We start from the raw sequence: 18,967 nt of genomic DNA on the forward strand, positions 1-18,967 counted from the left end.
AAGTATGATTTTTAAACCCATACTTCAAACCCATAAAGTATGGGCTTTAAAAACCTTATGGAGAAGGTGGGTTTGGCCTCATTCCATTCCCTTAGGTATCAAATAAAATGAGGGAATAGTGAGAAATTTCATTCGGGCTTTAAAAACCTTATGGAGAAGGTGGATTTGGCCTCATTCCATTCCCTTAGGTATCAAATAAAATGAGGGAATAGTGAGAAATTTCATTCCAAAATTAAACTAAACACATGGTACTAAGTATCAAGTTCCAACCCGATATCACCTTAACCTCATTCCTAATTCCAAACTCATATCACTTTGCAAACCAAACGCCCCCTTAAGAGTTAAAAGATACGAGTTTGTGATGTCAATTCGAGGAAATTATTTTTAAGGAAAAATCAAATTTTGTTTTTTTAAATTTCAAGAAGACCTAATTTTAATTCATGATAATTTAATACTTCATGAGAAAATCACCTTAAAACCTGTAACAAGCTATAAGTATGGGTTTGTAAAATCGTCATTTCAGTTCATCACCTTCATTTCAACTTTCAGGTAGTAATCTACTTTGATTATTTCGCATTCTAAAAGACCGAGCTTTTATCATGAAAATATAAGAAACTTTCGAAATCACCCTAAATTATTTCACGAGCTACAAGATATGGGATCATGAAGTCCTTATTTCAATTTAGCACATTCATGTAAAATCAACTTTGGCTTTTTCTAATTCAAAGAATATCAGGCTTTATATCATGAAAATATAAGAAACTTTCAAGAAGGAATTAGCCTAAAACCTGTAACTAGCTATATCCATTAGACAATTCGCAAGCTTCCCACCCTAGTTAAAAGAACATTTTGAGTAGCAACAAAGCAAATTTCTAATGTCCTTCAAATTTTCAATGCAACATCAAATCTAGGAAAATCCATTATGTTCTTTATCCAACTTCAGACTATGACAATAAAAGGGTAAAATTTGGCAATGTAGAAAGTTTCAGGAAACAAATTGGCCAATGGGTAAGAAAAAAGAATGGAATAAGTTACTATCAAAAAGGAAAGGACCAAATATTTAATGATAAAATAGCAGTAAAAAAAGGAACAAGCTACTGTAGTTTTTTCAAACAAAAAAAGAAACCAAGCATGTGAAAGTAAAGAACCATTATCACTGAATCAACATGGTCCAGCTTTGAATCCAATCTAGAGTTTATCAGAACACAGGCACTTATCTTCTTGAAAATTCCAAGTCAATTAAACAAAACACAATTAGAACAGCAGGCACGCTGAACAACATTGGTAGGTCATTGTTGTCACTTGAGCAACTCACTCTGTTCTCTTGATGATGTGGACTCCACTGTCAGTCTCAACAATGTCACTTATCTCATCAACTTTTAGAGCAAATGTTGCTTCTTCAAAAGGCTTCTGCATCTGACCAGGACCAAAAAGACCTGCAAAAACATCCAGGGAATTGAAAGGTCTAGATCATGACAGGCTCTAAGTACACTTGATCATTTTGAAAACATTCAGAGATTTGGACCAATTCCTTGAGCATCGCTAAAGCACATAGATACAGCGAGAAGCATTTTAAAGAAAAATCATAGTGTATACAATAAAATAAAAGAACATAAAACATACACAGCATGCACAGTATACATGAGGAACTATTCATTTGTGATCATTGATATCAGTCAATTGTGCTTGTAAGTTATAATTTTAGTAAGGAAACATATTTATGTTTTCAAAAGTAACGGTTGCACAATAACTTTAAACTCTTCACATCACCAATCATAAATCATCAATGCCTCAAAATGCAGCTGTTTAAGAAATGAACAGATAATCTGAACAAGTTTTATATACTGTATAAATTTCATTACAAAATGAGTCACTTGCCATATTGTATCATATAAGTTTCATTACAAATTTTATGATATACTACGTAGCTTTCATTACAATTTGTGTATGAACTCCATGAGTTTGCTTCCCTCAAATTGTGCTGAGTTTAACCATCTCAACTAAAAAATAAAATAAAAAAATAAAATAATTTGTGTATGAAGTATATATATTCAATATATTGTATGACCACTATTCTCACATTTAGGGCCTATTCTGATTTACTTAACTGAGCTGAACTGAACTTATTGGAGCTTAACTTAACTGAATAGAGGTGAATTTGAATTGTTTATAAGAGAAGAATATTGGGAACTAAACTGAACTAATTGGAACTGAACTGAAATTAAGGTGAAGAGAACATGCCATTTTCTTTGCCTAAGAGATAGCAGAGATCATTAATTTGGCAAGTAATATGACCAATGCACTAAAGAGACATGGAAGAATCATAGCGATAGGATATGCAAACCAATTGTTTATAAATTATGGGGCTGACGAGAAGAGATAAATTGAAAGCCCACAAGGCCTAAATTTGGAGGGGGGGGGGTAAAAAACCATTGTTTCAGGTACAAATTTTCCAATAAAAAAATGGGAAAGCCATACCTAGACCGATAGTGAAAAACACTAACAGCCCCATTAATCTCAATGTCATTTCCACCGTTGCCCCCACTTCCACACCATGAACACATTAGCATAGGCACAACCGCCCCACACAACTTATCAAAACCTTACCCATAACCACTAACCCACCACAAACCACTAGAAAAAGTACATGGAAAGGCATAAACCACCAATAACCCTTAAGTCCATTACATCAAAAGCACCATAGTATCCACACGAATCATAGACATGTAAAGCTAGAGAAAAGTAACTAAATTAAGGAGAAGATAGGGATAAAAAAAACAAAAAAAACAGTAATGTTTGCCTAATATTAGGAGCTATTGAAGGTGGCCACTTGTATGGGAGAGGAGTGTTGGATTTGGTGAGGGATGTGGGTTTTGGTGAAGGTGAAGCTTGGGATTGGTGAAAGCGAAGCTTGTGAGAGTAGAATGACAAATGACAATGCTGGATGAAGTTAGGGAAGAATTAATGAGAATCAATAGATCTTAGGTGCACCCTAGTCTTATAGCTGCACCACGCTCTATAAAATGAACATTTAATAAAAAATTATGAACACGTAAAAAAATGAACATTAAGTAATAAAAAATAAACATGTACAAAAAAATGAATATTTAGTACTAAAAGTAAACTTGTTTAAAAAAAATTATCAACTTGTATGTTTAAAATGAATATGATTATCATACAATCATATTATTGCTGAACCACGACCTTAACATAAATAAAAAATAAATAAATAAAAAATAAATAAAAAATGAACATTTAGTAATAAAAAAATTAACACTAAAAAAATAAGCATTTATAAAAAGTAAACATATAAAAAAAAAATATAAACACTTAGTTTATTATAAATAAACATTCATCATATTTTTACCAAAATTAAACACAAATTCGATTGTAATTGCTTTAACTCTAAAAGTTTGAAAATCCATTTTAAATCTAATCTTGGTTCATCATAGAGAAAATAATTTCAATCTTTAACATGATAGATTAGGAATCAAAAGAATAAAAAAAAATAAAAAAGAAGAGAGAGAAAACTACTATTAATTGATATTTATCACATACTCCAAATTGACAAAATACACAAAATTTATATATGCATTATCAATCATTAGAAAATATAACCTAATTAAACTAAATTATAAATCAATAACATAAATTAACCTGAATTAACAATCTCTTCAAGAATACCAATTAAATCCACCACGAAATTACAGAATATAGAGGAGAGAGATAATGTTTAAAGAAGATGACAATGTCAAAAACAGCGGAGAGAGAAAATTTCAAATAAAATTAAGAATTAAGGAAAAAAAATTGAAGAAAGGGAAATATATACATAAGAATTAAGAAATAAAGAAAGAAATAAGATAAGAAGAAGATTGAACAAGGAAGGTTTAAATGTTAACGGTGGTGTAGCTAGCTTAGATGCACTAGGGTGCAGCTAAGAACTTGCCTAATCGTAGAGGAAATCGGGAAACCATTGGGGATGAAGATAGTACTTGGGCAAGAGAGGAGATGAGGAGGGTTGATGGATTTATGTATATCTAAACATTAAAAATTTAAGGGTGAAGTTGAAATCAAATAAGTTACTACAATGAATTTAAGGGTGAAGTTGAAATCAAATAAGTTACTACAATGAATTTAAGGGTGAAGTTGAAATCAAATAAGTTACTAAAATTGAAAAGTGTTTCAACTATTCAAAGTTGTCAAATTTTGGCAAGTGATTCATCAATCATCATTCATCACATTAAACGAAAGAAATAAAGGTTTTGATATTGATAATGAAGAGAGAAGGTATATAAGGGATTGATACACTACTATAATAAGATTCCTATCACATATGGCAACCCCCGGCAAGTGATTCCTATCACTAGGGGCATACAACATAAGACATACTTTGTTATGTTAGCATCCTTGGATCAAATTGATGATAGTTTCAGAGACCAAGCATACTAATATAATAATTATATAAATATTCATTAATTGTATTAAGATAAGTAAATCCCTTCCCTCTTCTATTAAGAAATACGTAGTAATAGCTTCACCTTGCTTATTTTCTACTCCATATTAATCAATATATGTTCTTGCACTGGATTCTTAAGGCAACTTCGTCACAACAGTGTAGCAAATATATCATTTCTTCATAAAGAGCACTTGCGTTCAACTTGAGCAATAAAAGTACTCAATTGTATCATTTGCATTAATTACAAAACTACCCAGATCTTCATCCAAAATCGTACGCACAACAATATCAGTACTATTGTTGGAGTAAAACATCCTCCACCTTCAAAATACCTTCATTGATTCCTTTTTAAAACATCCACAAAAAAATCTTCTTGTTGCTTAAAATTGAAACTTAACCCACCCAACTCAAGTTATGTGGACCTTCCCATTAGCTTCATTTTTCCGCACTCTCTTCCTATTATGTGGTGTGGGCTTTCTCACCACTAACTCCCTTTAAATAAATTCTTGATTATTATTATTTACCAGCTTTCTACATAAAATCAACCCTCACAACCACACTAATGAAATCCATAACTTGCGTATAATTTGCAGATGAAGTGCATTATAATGAAAATCAAGTAATTGTTCATTTCTGTTTAGTTAACATGTTTTATTATTCATAAAACGAATGCATCATATCAACCATTAATATTTAATATGCTTGAAATTATATCAAGACAAATCTAATAAATAGCTAACAGTAACATCGAACAAATTCCAGTATAAAAACAACAACAAATAGCTAGGGTTTCCACGCATAGCAAGATCATCTTCACAGGGTTTTACAGAGAAAGAACACAAAAAAAAATCACAATCAAGAGGAAAAAGGAGAAAAAGGGAAAGTGACCTAGATCGCCGCCGCGCTTGGCGGAGCTGCAATCGGAGATGCGAGAAGCGGCATCTTCAAAGTTGGCCTTTCCAGAAAGAATATCGTCTCGAAGAGATTTGAGTTGAGAGATAGCAGATTCTTTGGTGGTGTTAAGGATAACGCGACCTTCTGGATCCTTCCAGGAAGCCTTTCTGCGAGAACCCTGGTGCTTAATCAAGATGTGGGATGCCCTAACTTGCTGCTTCGTTGCCATTTTTTTAGACTTCTTCTGTTCGTGTTGATGACGGTGATGGTGTTTCCCTTTCTCTTTGTCGATTGAACCCTCCTTCCTCCTCTTCCTTCCTGACGACTCTATTTTCTCCTTCTCCGTCTTTTTGCTTCGGTTGCGACTTGCGAGAGAGCAATGGCTTGATGGTGAATCTTGAATGTGTGGAATTGTGTTTTGTGTATTTGTAGGTTAGATAAGAGGTTTAGTCGTTTAGACACGCCTCTCCAATTGAAGTGTTACTCCCTCCATATTTAAATAAATAACATTTTAATAAATTCAACTAATTATTTTAAAACTCCAAAAAGTCAAATAATTATCGTATAATTAGAATAGGAAAATTCAAGTATTAAGAAATTAATACGCAAATAAAGTAATTTTTAAAAAAAATGAGTACTTACCATTAAAATAGAACAAAGAAAGAATAGGACCTGAACACAAAGTCTTATATGTGACTAGCCATACCGTGTGGCCAGCCATTATAGAGGTTATTCGTTAGTGTAATAGGGTTTACTTGGCTAGTGTTAAAGGGGTTACTTCGATAGGGGTTATTCGATCAGTATTACAGGGATAACCAGGTCGGTGTTATAGAAGTTATTTTTTACAAGTGGTCACACGGTGTAGCCAACCACACACAAGACGGGCTAACAACACATTAACCTTGTGTACAACTCTTTACAAATTGAAGAAATATAGTATAGTTTAAGTTAAAGGACTTTTACACATAACTAATCCAAGTCATTGACTTTTTTTACATGAAAATCATCTAAATTTCTTATTAGTTATTACTAATCCATAAATTTATAGTATTCATTTGATTTTTCGCAACACATTCTTCTTTTCAAAATTTCCAAATGATATGCATTACTTTCTCCATTCCTTTTTAATAGCAATGCTTGGAGTTTCATGCTTGTCAATGCACATTTTATACCTACTTTTCCAAAACAATGAACTTAGCAAGTTTAGTCTTTAAAATCTTAATTCACAATGCAAAGAAATCAAGGTGTAATATAATCATATTTAACCATTAATGTCCTTTCAAAATATGAGCAATGTAGCAACGATAACTAATTAAGAATGATGTCTATTGCTCATGTGACCACGGACAATGATTGATACTGCATATTATATTGAATCCCGATAAGCACTACAAGTACTCCTCCTACAAACAATCAGGTGCATAGAGCATGTACACAAATAACAATACATTTGACAGGAGAAATACATGCATTCCACAAGAAACCCTATTCTACAACAAATTTCAGCAGGTAACCTACCTACATTGCTAACTTGCTCTAATTAGAGTGCCTTGAAGGATAATTTCTGACCTGCAGCCAAAACTTCTAGTACCAGATCGCCATAACCTTATTCACTTGTCAAACTCAATGGGGGTAAGAAATCCTGCTGTGCTGTATGGTACACAGTGTATATTATATTTCCCTCAAAACAGGCCAGCCTTTACTAATAATGTCATTAATCTTAGCATCAATTTGCTTCTGAATCCTTTGAGGACAAAGTTCTGCTGCGTAACTGTTCATTTTTGCAGCCAAGGTTGACTTCTCGAGCTCCTCCTCTGGCAAATTGCCAATCAAGTGAAGAAGAAAAGGATTTCTTTTGAGCTCAAACTTCTGTAAATTTTGCAAGGCATCTACATCAGCTAGAGTTCAAGGGAAAAATAAAATCTAACACTTGAGAGTAACTACGGAGTTTACAGATGGCTCATTAACAACCTACAGAAAAGCAACATTTATTGCAAATCTTGTTTTCATAGAGTAAGCAAAACATGCAGCCATCAGTTTTCTGACTCTTGTCCTAACTTTCACATTCAATCAGGAGCTTTAAAATAATAACTCTGTATGATAAATATAGGTAAAAGATGATAAATCATATAGAATAGAGAGCAGATCATAGCAATACCTGATGCTCAGGTTCAGCCGGATAAAAGGTTCCTAGGGGTAGAATTTGGGTTGTAACTATACTGCTCTTTGATTTAGTCTGCTCCCTTTCCTTAGTGGCAGCTGCCAATCTAGATTCACTCGTACCATTGGTAAAGATGACAGATCTGTCAACACCAAAGAGTTTTCTGAGAGATAAGAAATTTATTAGGCGTGAAGCAAGTCCCTTTCTGACGGGCCACAAAAATTCACCTGTACTGGTTACCAACATCAGGACCCTGGCCGAAAACCTGCCTTGAATCATGACTAGACCAGAAGACCTCCAAAAGTTCTCGGAAGCTTATACCTCTGGGATCATATTCAATCTAAAAATCATGAAAAAAAAAATCTAATATGTAACAGATATATAAAAGAAAACCACATTCGCCATGATAAGAGATAGCAGTGGGATCAAAGTGAACAACACCTAGTTCCCAACAGTTCTATTTTATAGACAAAGTTGAATCCATCAATCCACTGTTTTCTTGGTTTTCAATTTCAAAAGAGCTTAATATGTCATGAAGCTAGAATCTTTCCACTCAACCCCCCCCCCCCCAAAAGAAAAAAAAATTCAAAAGAGCTAAGCAATTTTGGAAACTAAATACCGCATTAGGGTCAAAGCCAATACCTCATACGTAGTACAAAATTTCTGCAATATGCAATTACAGCAGTCCCTTCAATATCACCCCTTGAACAACTTCTTCCTCAATAGTCTCAATACATACAAATGAAAATGAAGAAACAAAACTCCGTAATCCGTAACATATTTGTGTCAAAGCCTACCCAAATCCATCCCCGAACTTAATAAGTTACTCAATGCCCCGAGGAGAATGGGGCCAAAAATACACTTCCTCCGTTTTCTTTTACTTGCAACACTTCCCTAAAAAAGAAATGTCACAATACTTGCAACACACTATAAAAGGAAAGTTACTTTAGGGAAAAACTATATTATATCCCTTATTTAAAAGCACATGGCCCACTAAATTACACTCCTAACAACCACTCATCCTATTTCAAAGTTTATTATATCATGTAAACCTCACCTTTCTTAATTACTGCGCTAAAGGGTATGTTGCATCTAAAAGAAAACGGAGGAAGTATTGCATTGTGTCAAATTATACCAAATGGCAGTGATGGGGAAAGTCCTAGACTAAAGAGACTTCTCTAGAAAAACAATCCAGTACAACTGGATTACAAACGAAGCCATAGGGTGGAAATAGGTTAGTAATTGCAAATATTGCAATTATTTTCCCATGTTAGTAATTCTTCTTTCGTAGCCAACACATCCTTGATCAGCAAGTTTCCCTTCGTAATTGCAAATATTCATTTGTGCACCCAATGAACATAAAGGCTAAATTCAAAAGGCATAATTTTATTTTATTTTTTTTAAAAAAAAAAAAAAAAAAAAAACACAAAACAAAACATGAACCCCAAAAGAAACAAAGAACATATAGTTTAAAGGAAATTTTGGTTCTACTAATCCCAACTTTGGGCGATTTTCCTTTCATAATTATTTATTCTTGAATAATCTCAGCTTTAGGCGTATTTACTTTTATCAAGCCTACCAGATTACCAAACCTTTTACACAAAGTCACTGGACACGTGTCAACACTCTATTGGTCCAACCACCAACCCCACCAACGACCCTTCCCTGACCCCCTTCCCTGTCCCCCACCCCAAAACATCCCCCCTCCCAAACCCTCACCCCGGAAACAGCCCGCCATCCCTACTTCCCACCCTAAAGCAGCCCCACTCCCCTTCCCCAGCCAAAAAATGCAGAGAGGACTGGGTATAAATTTGTTCCTCTAAAGCGGAGACATTATCCCCTAGATCTCCCTTAATCGCAAGTTCCTACTATGAACTCTAAACTGGTTGCTTCAAGTGGATCCATATCAGATAAAAAAGAGGTCTTTATATTTTGCTCGACTTGTGGAAGGATAGGTCATAAAAGACAAGTCATTCATCTACAATTACCAAAATCCACCACCTTGACTTCCGTCGGGAAAAGTTTGAAAATTCCCTTAACACCTTACGTGCAGGCAAGTGAAGGAACATGCATTCAGAAATAAGCTTATTGGTTAAGCAAGTGGAGAAAATAGAGAGTCAAACCTCAACCTCATCCATTACATCAATTACATCAGAGATCTCCACCCTACCCAATGGTGAATGTATCTCGGAGGAGCATTCCGTGTCCTCCCAAATACAGTCTACAGAAGCTGAGAATCTGGAAGGGGGATGCTTAAAAAATTAAGACAAGACTCATCAGACACTGACAGCAATGATACCAACCACCACTGAAGAAACCTTTGTCGGAGAGGCGGAGCATTAACTACCCTGGCAACATAGCCATCTCCTCCCACAAAGAACCAATGAAATTTTTATCCATACAGCTCAACAAGGCTGCTTCAAAGTATGGAATTGTGGAAACCATAAGTGTGCCTTTAAAAAAAGAAAGTGGAATGATCTTTTCCCCCTTCAGTCTACCTGAAATCAGCCTAGTTCGGGCCAAACAAGAAGGAAGAGATGAGAGCTCAATCATAACTCTTTGCACCTCTGACAGCCACAAGGTAAAGGCTCAAGAAAATGCATGACCCATCGACACCACAGTACCCTTTTTTATAACTCCAACTGACAGAGATTTCCCTTCCCAAAATTATCCTAAACTCTTAAACCTAATTTCACAAGTTAACACCATAATAATTGCCCCAAGGGATATTCTTGTTCTCCCTCCGAAACTTCACTTGGTATTTTTATACTTCTTGCTCCACTTTTAATGGCAATTAATTGTTTGCCATATGCCTTCCAGCCAACTTTGCTAAGAAACTCCCTCTTCAGCCTTCAAATACTCACCCTAAACCAAACATAAATCCACTACCACCCAATTATCCCCTACCTTCCACCTCCATTACCTAATATGCCAACCTAGCCTAACCCTTTTTTGGAGACTTGACCTTTGGATCTCCTTTAGGCCCACAATAGATTAGTATTTCTTACCAACCCAAAAAAGATCCACTTGCACCAACAAGACGAAAGCCCACCTAAACACCACCAAATCCAAAACACAAAAAAAAGCACAAAAAAAAAAAAAAGAAAGAAAAAAAAAAAGAAGAGAGATTGCAGCCCAAATATCCATTTCTTCACCTACAAACTCCTCTTCCTCCTCCTTTGATTGTTGGGCCTTAAGCCCTTAACCAAGACACCTCAAAAGGTAAAACAACTAAAAGAAGAACTCAGAAGATAGTAGGAAGTTGCAGGAGCACAAGGCAAGATAAGAGAGAATACTCGAGGCTTCTGAACAAGGAGCACAAAAAAAAATCAAATCGCAAAACAGAGCCATGGAGGACCAAGTGAGGAACAAGCGACAAGGAACTGAGAAAGAGGAGGAAGATTTAGCGTAGATACATGGTCGTAAGGAAGAGCACTTTTGATACTAAAATGGGTGGAGATCAAGCACCTCCAGCCCATTGCAAAAGATTTAGGCGAGGAAGCTACATCTACGCAGCTCATCACTCACTAATGAAAATTTCTTATACTGTATCATTAGGATAGACTGCCTGTTTTACTCTAAGAGAGGTGGACCTAAAGCCCACGTAAGCAAATTTCTTATACTGTATTATTTGTGTGCCTCACTTCAAAGAGGCAAACCGAAACGCACCCAAAGCCACTAACCTCACAATTCATTTACTTAAGTGGTTGGCTTTGTATCTCTAAAACTAAGTATATTGATGCTCGAAAACCCATTTTTTTCATCGAGGGTTGTCAGATTGTAGTGGGATGGACGAATTAAATGGATTCTTGCTTTGTTAGAGTTCTGGGACTGAAGTAGCAATACTATGCAATGAAAAAAAATAAAAAATCAAGTATTTTTGTACCATTTCGGACAAATTAAAGAATAATTTCTAATAGTTGTGCGTCCATGGATCCCCTTTACTTAGTTAAAAGAGAACTCTCAGAAACTTAATTTGGCCTCACCAAGCAAGTTGGTGACAATTAAAAGTTTCAATTAATTAGAGCCTTAAGACCAAAAGCTCAGAGGAAACTTATTTAACAGGGGCACATGCATTCATCAATTGGAAAAATACTGTAGACTTGTAGATATCTCATTTCATGGAGTTGCCTTCACATGGTCAGAAAAAATAGTGAGAAGGAATAATCTAAGGGACAAAGCCTATAGCACAAAATAGAGTGGAGAGATTAGCCTTCATTTAGCATCACGAGGATTTTAGAAAAGTGAGCAGCAGCATAAGTGAAAACAAGGATAATGGACACTCTTGGCTATATGCAACCAGAGCGGAGACAAGGATCGATAGGGTTGCAAGTCGAGGCGGGTGCAAATGGATATAAGACAAAAAAAAAATCAATTGTAAGTCGATTGGGTGCTTTAAAACATGTGGCGACACAGCATATATAAAGACCTACAACACACAGGTATTAAAGAGATAGGCAATATTGGGTAGGAAGCTTGGATTTCAATAATTACTTGCTCCTCAAATAGCTTCATTTTAAAATTACAATGTTTTCAGAGTGAAAACTGAAATAATAGAAACATAATAATACTATCTGGAGCCTAGAATACTTTATGGTGAAAAGGCAAGAAACTGCATGAAGAAGAGAAATGGATTCAAAAATAAGGCCTTAGAAATAATAGAAACATAATAATACTATCTAGAGCCTAGAATACTTTATGGTGAAAAGGCAAGAAACTGCATGAAGAAGAGAAATGGATTCAAAAATAAGGCCTTATAAGATGGAATCTTGGTCATGAGGTTATCATACGCAAGTACAAGGTTCTAACATGTTCAAGCTCCAATGAAAACTTGGAGCAACAGTTAAGGCTTGCAAACAATGGTGCCTAAATTTCAAAAAGGATAATCATCTAGATTGGAGGAAGACCAGCAAGTTTATCTCATGGGGATAACAAATCAACTTACACTAAGAGACAAGGTTAGATATCAATAAGAGAATGTCACCTATCCCAGAAGCACATTGTGAGGCTGATTGCTGAAGGAGACCAAATCACTTCATTCTTTTAAATATGTATAGCTTTAAAAAATAGGAATAAATAAAGTGTTAAAGAAAAGAGATGGCTCGTGAACTACTTCACCGGAAGGGGAAAAAAAAAAGCAAGAGTTCCTCCAATATTACTTAGATCATATATCTCTTCACTGCCTCGCAAATCTCCTCAAGGAACTATCAACCACGACTCATGAGGATGCTCCTATTTTAACTAATGATCACACTACTTTTTAAGATAAACCTTTTTCTATGAAAGAGATCAAAGAAACAATTTTCCATATGAGAAGATAATCACCAAGACCCAATGGCATTCCCCTAACATTCGCAAAAAATGGATTTCAATATCAGCTTCCTCAAAGGTGGGTACCTACTTCAGGAAATGAATGAGACCTACATGACACTCATTCCAATGAAGACAAGGCCACAATTAGTAACAATGTTTCGAATCAACTTATGCAGCACTTCATACAAAGTGATCTCAGGGTTTTTAATGAGGAGGCTAAAAAATGTCATGAAGGACATCATATGTTATAGGACTATCCATTGCAAGGTATGGGACTTGAGTCCCACATCGGTCATATGGGGGATTGATGTGGGATTTATATAGGACATGAAGGACATCATATGTTATAGGACTATCCATTGCAAGGTATGGGACTTGAGTCCCACATCGGTCATATGGGGGATTGATGTGGGATTTATATAGGACAATGGGCTCTCCTCCCCTTGAGCTAGCTTTTGGGGTGGCTCTCCTATTGTCCTATATCAATGGTATCAGAGCCGACCTTTGGCCCTCGCCCCCGGAGGATCCAGATAAAGAATACTACGCTCGTACATTCACTGTTTTTGGTCCTTTAAAGAGCCAACCTCGGAGTGGTGGCCCACGGAGTTGGTGGCCTGGATGAAGCCAACCGTGACCAACGAGGACGTTGGTTCTTTAAGGAGGGGCGAATGTTATAGGACTATCCATTGCAAGGTATGGGACTTGAGTCCCACATCGGTCACATGGGGGATTGATGTGAGATTTATATAGGACAATGGGCTCTCCTCTAGCTTTTGGGGTGGTTCTCCTATTGTCCTATATCATCATAAGATAATTTCAAAAAGCTAACTGTCAGCTCCAAGATAATTGACAAACCTCGTACACACGTTAAACATGGCGGCAGTTTTAAAGATCTCAACAAGAGCCCAGGTGATCAACCACCTGTTCTTTGCTGATAAAACTTTGTTCTTTCTCAACGTAATGATTCATAATTTGGGGGTATTAAAGGGTTTATTGAAAGAAATTTGCAGCCTGTTTAGAAACATTATTAACATATGGAAATCACATGTCATTATCTAACAGAATGTGCATCATAAATTCAAAAGGTATCCTCAGAAGTGTTCTTGGAGTTTTGAATAACCTAATCAACCTGTGCTAAGTGGATAGCAATTCGAAGTAGGCCTTTTTTTTCCCTTACTTCATAAGATTTCCCAAAATCTCATGTGATGTCCATTCATCTCAAAGGTTGAGCATAGATTTTGCTGGTCCTCGAGAATGTTGATTTGCAGTCTTTACAAAAATAAATATCCAAGACCCAAACATAATTATATACCACAAACACTAAACAAAAATATTTAAATATATCTCATCATATCAAAAATCCACGAAGTAAAAATTATGAGAAGATGACAGGTAAAAAGGAAGAAAAGGACCTGTACAGATTCAGCGTGATCGGACAAACTGCGATACTCAGGATTAGACTTAGAGCCACCGGAGTAGCCGACGGTGGTGCGAACCACACCATTCAAGCAACCAAAAATAGCATCAGATCTCCAGAAACTTCCGAGAGCAAACACGGCGGTTTTCAAGGGCTGGTTGGCGGGAGGTATCAATTCCGGCACTCGATCCGGGAGCCGGATGCTCTTTGCCGGGGCCGGAAAAAGGAATCCGGCGAGAATGAGCAAAAGAAAATGAGATATTGATGCAGTTATGGTTCTTATTTTGGCCTTCCGATTCATCTCAAGCCTTAACAGGAGAGAGAAAAGGGTTTGGGGAGTTGGAGGATGGACTAGAGAAATGGAAGGAGTCAGCTCGTTACTTTTCAACTAGAACTCTCATGTGGCCCTTTGGTAGGTGGGAATGAAAATTTGGAAATAGAGATTGGGATAAATAAAGTCAGAGTGTGAATTCTCGTCATTCGTCTTTGTGGCCCTTAAATAATAACAAAATTATAAAAGTAAGATTAATTACCATTTTAATTAGTAACTAGTGTGTGTCCCGATACCCTAAATTGCTAGTTTGTACTTCAATTTGATAATTATGTTCAAGTGTTGTATAGCTAGTGTGTGATTTGGGCGTTGTCGTTATGGTTTTTTTTTTTCACTACATATGTATATATTTATTAATTTTGTGAAAAATAAACAAATCAAATAACCTCAAAGGAATATATAATGTTAAATATGTGAAATTTAAAACACTAATAAAAGTTGGTTGAGATGGTAGGTTTGTAGCATTTATTAGTTTGAGGTTAAGGGTTCGAATCTAGATAAAACCATATTTTATTAATTTTGTTAAATGAAGTCGCAAGCTTATGTGTCGATGACGTGGCATTGTGACATGTTGTCATATACGTTGAAGAAATGTCACGTAGCACCGTTCCTTTAAAAGGAACGCCTTTTAATATATTGTATAGATTAGTGTATAGATCGGGCATTATCCCGGATTGCTACATTTAATAGTTTTTATGTAATTTCAATACTTTAGTATTATAACATTAATTTGTGTGCTAGATTATAACATAAGTGACAATTAATTAGATGGTTATACAATGACTTTTCTTCATTCAAACCTCTTTATCCATTTTTTTTTTTTAATTTAGTTGAGGCATCATATAGGGTAATTGTTAGTCGCATGGGTGATGTGTGATATAAGGAATTGAGCTGACATGGCATATTGAGGAATTGAGAATACGACGTGGCGTAATAAGGAGCCTACGTGGCACATAAACGTTCTTAATAATGCCTATTAATAGATTAGTATAGATATGTACTTTCCATTGGAAGTAGAAATTTCTACATCCCACCAAATAATTATTGGGAACTCCTAAATTACAATTTCATAGAAATTGAGATTTCATGATAATTTCTACTTCCTATATCTAACCAAACAAGGCTTCACTCCCACCCAAAACTCCCACATACCAAACACCCCATCAGTTTCTAAATAAAACCTACTCTATCAGTGTTTTTTAAGTGTAGCAGTTTGACTTGTTGAAAAAGATACCCTACTCGTTTCAACTTGATATATAGTATTATTTAAATGTTTTATAGTCAAACTTTTAAAACACTATTAAAAAAAAACACATATTAAAACATACTCCATCCATTCCTAATTAATTATCTAGTTATGTAATTTAAAATCCCTCCGCCCCTTATTGATAGTCCCTTATTGGCAATTTTTACGGAAATTAATAAGCATAAATAAAAGTTGTAAAAGTACATTGAAAATGTAAATTTACATTGGGTATGCATTAAAGTAGAGAGAGAGAAAGTAATCAAAATACATGGAAAAACAAAATTGACATGAAAAAGTTAAAATTTGCACAAATATTGTAGCAAATTGGAGGGAATTTTAGTAAAAAAAAATTGATATTAATGGTACTTGAAAAAAGCAAATAGGACTATCAATTTAGGACTAAAAATTGGCCATAAGAGACTATCAGTAAGGGACGGAGGGAGTACAGTATAAAAAAAAATAATAATAAAAAAAGTGCATTATATGGTTTATATCTAATTTCTTAATATTATACTCATATCATCATATGATATCTATCTATAGTAATATATCAAGTGAGAAGGGGTTTTAGGGCGATAAATTTCACTTTTCCAAAATACTCTTCTCATTTAGTTTTTCTTTAATTTTTTTTTATTTTTTATTTTTAAAAACTACCACCTTTTTTTTTTTTTTTGAGATAATTCATGCTCTATTATTTAGCCTCATGAACTCATAGATATATATTTTTTTAATAACACATGGTTTTATAATAGCTATTTTTTTTTACAACAATTTTTAAACCCATTAATTATTTTATCCTATTTTATTAGAATAAGGTTGATAACATTCCTAGAAAAAAAAAATCGAGCTTGATAGTTTTTTTTTAATCTATATTGCACACGCACGCACACAATCGCGTGCGTCTCTTAGCTTGTATAATTAAAATAATCTCAATGTACAATTTCTTCAACCAGTATTTTACAAATTTCACTATTAAGTATTACAGATATTGACTCAACCCAACCCAACCCATCCCAACACTAATTGAACGACCGGACTAATGGACTATTAGTCTATTACCCTAAACTGTTAAGCGTCGATCCATATATGTTGGGACCTTCACTGTCTGGCTTGTAATTGTAATATGTAATATGTAATATGTCTAATTCAAATTAAGAAATTTTGTCAAGAACTACCAATTAAAGCGCGTATTTTGAAAACAACTATTTATTAATTTTTTTTTAAAAAAAAAAACTACCACAAAGTTGTAAAAAGTTTAAGTAGCACTACCACTCTAATATCCCAACCAGAATATTCGGCGGTAGTGATACTTAAATTTTTTACAACTTTATGATAGTTCTTTTTAAAAAAAAATATTTAATAAGTTGTTTTTCAAAACACGTGCTTTAATTGCTAGTTATTGACAAAATTTCTTTCAAATTAGGATAATTTGTTAATTACTACCTCAAAAAAGGGGTCTTTGTGTATTACTACCCCTAAAAAAAATTGTTAATTACTACCCTAAAACTGATGAATTCTATAGATTGCTACCCTTTTCCCTAATCATCCCCTAATTAGGTGATTTAATCTATTAATGATATCATTATCTAGCTAATTTGTAATTAGTTGCTTTTAAACCTTAAATAATTAATTAACCCTAGAACCACCTCCACACCACCATCGCACCACCTCCAGCCACCCTCCACCCACTACCGAACCTACCTCCTCCAACTCCCCACCATGACAACACCCCTTTCTCGGTCCCCAACCTAAAACCACCATTTGCCCACCCTAACACCACCTTCCTTTCACGATACCCCCATCCCCTACCCGCCGCGGCCCTGACCCCCTACCCCTCGCCGGAAAACTTTGCTCGACCATCCCCAATCTTCCTTTATCCCCTTTCCCCCAAATCACCGCCCTAGGGTTTCAATTTTAGGGCTTTAGGGTTTAATTTTGGAACATTAGGGTGGTGATTAAAGGGGGAAGGGAGTGGAGGAGGCTTAGGGAGGGCCTAATAGGGTTCTCTGGCAAGGGGGAGGGGGATAGGGTCGCTGGTGGGTGGGGAGGAGGGATTTTTTCGAGGGTTGGAGGGATTGTTGGGGGGTTTAGAGGTGGTGCAATGGGTGGTTTAGAGGTGGGGTGGATGCCAAGGCAGGGGTAGGCTGCCGGAGATGGTGGGGATGGGGTGAGGGGGCTGCCGGAGGTGGTAGAGTGGTGGTTTAGAGGTGGTGTTAGGGTTTATTTAATTAATCATGCCTTAAAAGCAACTAATTACAAATTAGCCGGATAACGATATTATTAATAGATTAAATCACCTAATTAGGGGCTGCTTAGGGAAAAGGGTAGCAATCTATAAAATTCAGTTTTAGGGCCTGTTCTCATGGACTGAACCGAGCTGAACTGAACTGAACTAAACTAAACTGAGCTGAGTTGAGCTGAACTAAACAGAACAGAACTTAAATGAATATTTTATAAGAGAAGGAAATTAGGAGCTGAACTGAACTGAGCTGAGCTGAACTGAACTGAATTTCAATTAGAGCTGTTCATGGGCGGGACGGCCCGCTAAGCCCGCCCAACCCGGCCCGCAAAAAAGGCGGGCTTGGACAACCTTTTTAAAAAAAATTGGATTTTTGGGCGGGCTAGGCCCGACCCGTTAATATAAATGGGCGGGTATGGACAAGAAAATATGTGTCCCGGGCTAGCCCGTCCGGCCCGTTTATAATAATAATAATAATAATAATTTAATAATAATAATAATTTAATAATTTTATTTAGTTAGTGTTATATTTAATAATAAAAATAATACTTTGTGAATTTAAGAAAATAAAATAATAAATATAAAGAGACTATATTGAACTATAAGCTTTTATTGGTTACAATTATTTATTTTAATTTTATATTATGACATACTTTGTGTGTTTTTAATTTCTATTATCATTATTTGTGGATAAAAAAAAATTTATGACAACTCTACCAAAATAATTTTAGCACATGTAATAATAAATAGATAAATTAGTGTTATAAAATTTTAAAAAAAATTTAAGGCCCGTTAGCCCGCAGGCAAGCCCGGCCCGTTTAGCAAGCGGGTATGGACAAAGTATCAAGCCCGCATAAAAGGGTTCGGGCTTGATACATGAAGCCCGTTGGACAAAAAATAAGCATAAGCC

The 18,967-nt window shown here is 35.4% G+C and overlaps 2 protein-coding genes across 2 annotated transcripts; both read right to left on the minus strand.

Annotated features, from left to right (window-relative positions):
* Positions 1-1,041: 1,041 nt before the first annotated feature.
* On the minus strand, positions 1,042-5,743 carry LOC145602343 (peptidyl-prolyl cis-trans isomerase Pin1-like). Its single transcript, XM_081658533.1, has 2 exons — positions 5,345-5,743; positions 1,042-1,436 (listed from the first exon to the last, which is right to left on the minus strand). The coding sequence occupies exons 1-2, from the start codon at positions 5,577-5,579 to the stop codon at positions 1,312-1,314; spliced, it is 360 nt and encodes a 119-aa protein (XP_081514659.1). The 5' UTR covers positions 5,580-5,743; the 3' UTR covers positions 1,042-1,311.
* Positions 5,744-6,687: 944 nt separating this feature from the next.
* LOC145602185 (peptide methionine sulfoxide reductase A5-like) lies at positions 6,688-14,591 on the minus strand. Its single transcript, XM_081658355.1, has 4 exons — positions 14,237-14,591; positions 7,739-7,851; positions 7,509-7,653; positions 6,688-7,219 (listed from the first exon to the last, which is right to left on the minus strand). Exons 1-4 carry the CDS (start codon positions 14,540-14,542, stop codon positions 7,022-7,024), a joined length of 762 nt encoding a protein of 253 aa, XP_081514481.1. The 5' UTR covers positions 14,543-14,591; the 3' UTR covers positions 6,688-7,021.
* Between the last annotated feature and the right edge of the window lie 4,376 nt (positions 14,592-18,967).

The sequence above is a fragment of the Chenopodium album genome, chromosome 21 (assembly GCF_948465745.1).
Source record: "Chenopodium album chromosome 21, dcCheAlbu1.1, whole genome shotgun sequence".
Lineage (NCBI taxonomy): Eukaryota > Viridiplantae > Streptophyta > Magnoliopsida > Caryophyllales > Amaranthaceae > Chenopodium > Chenopodium album.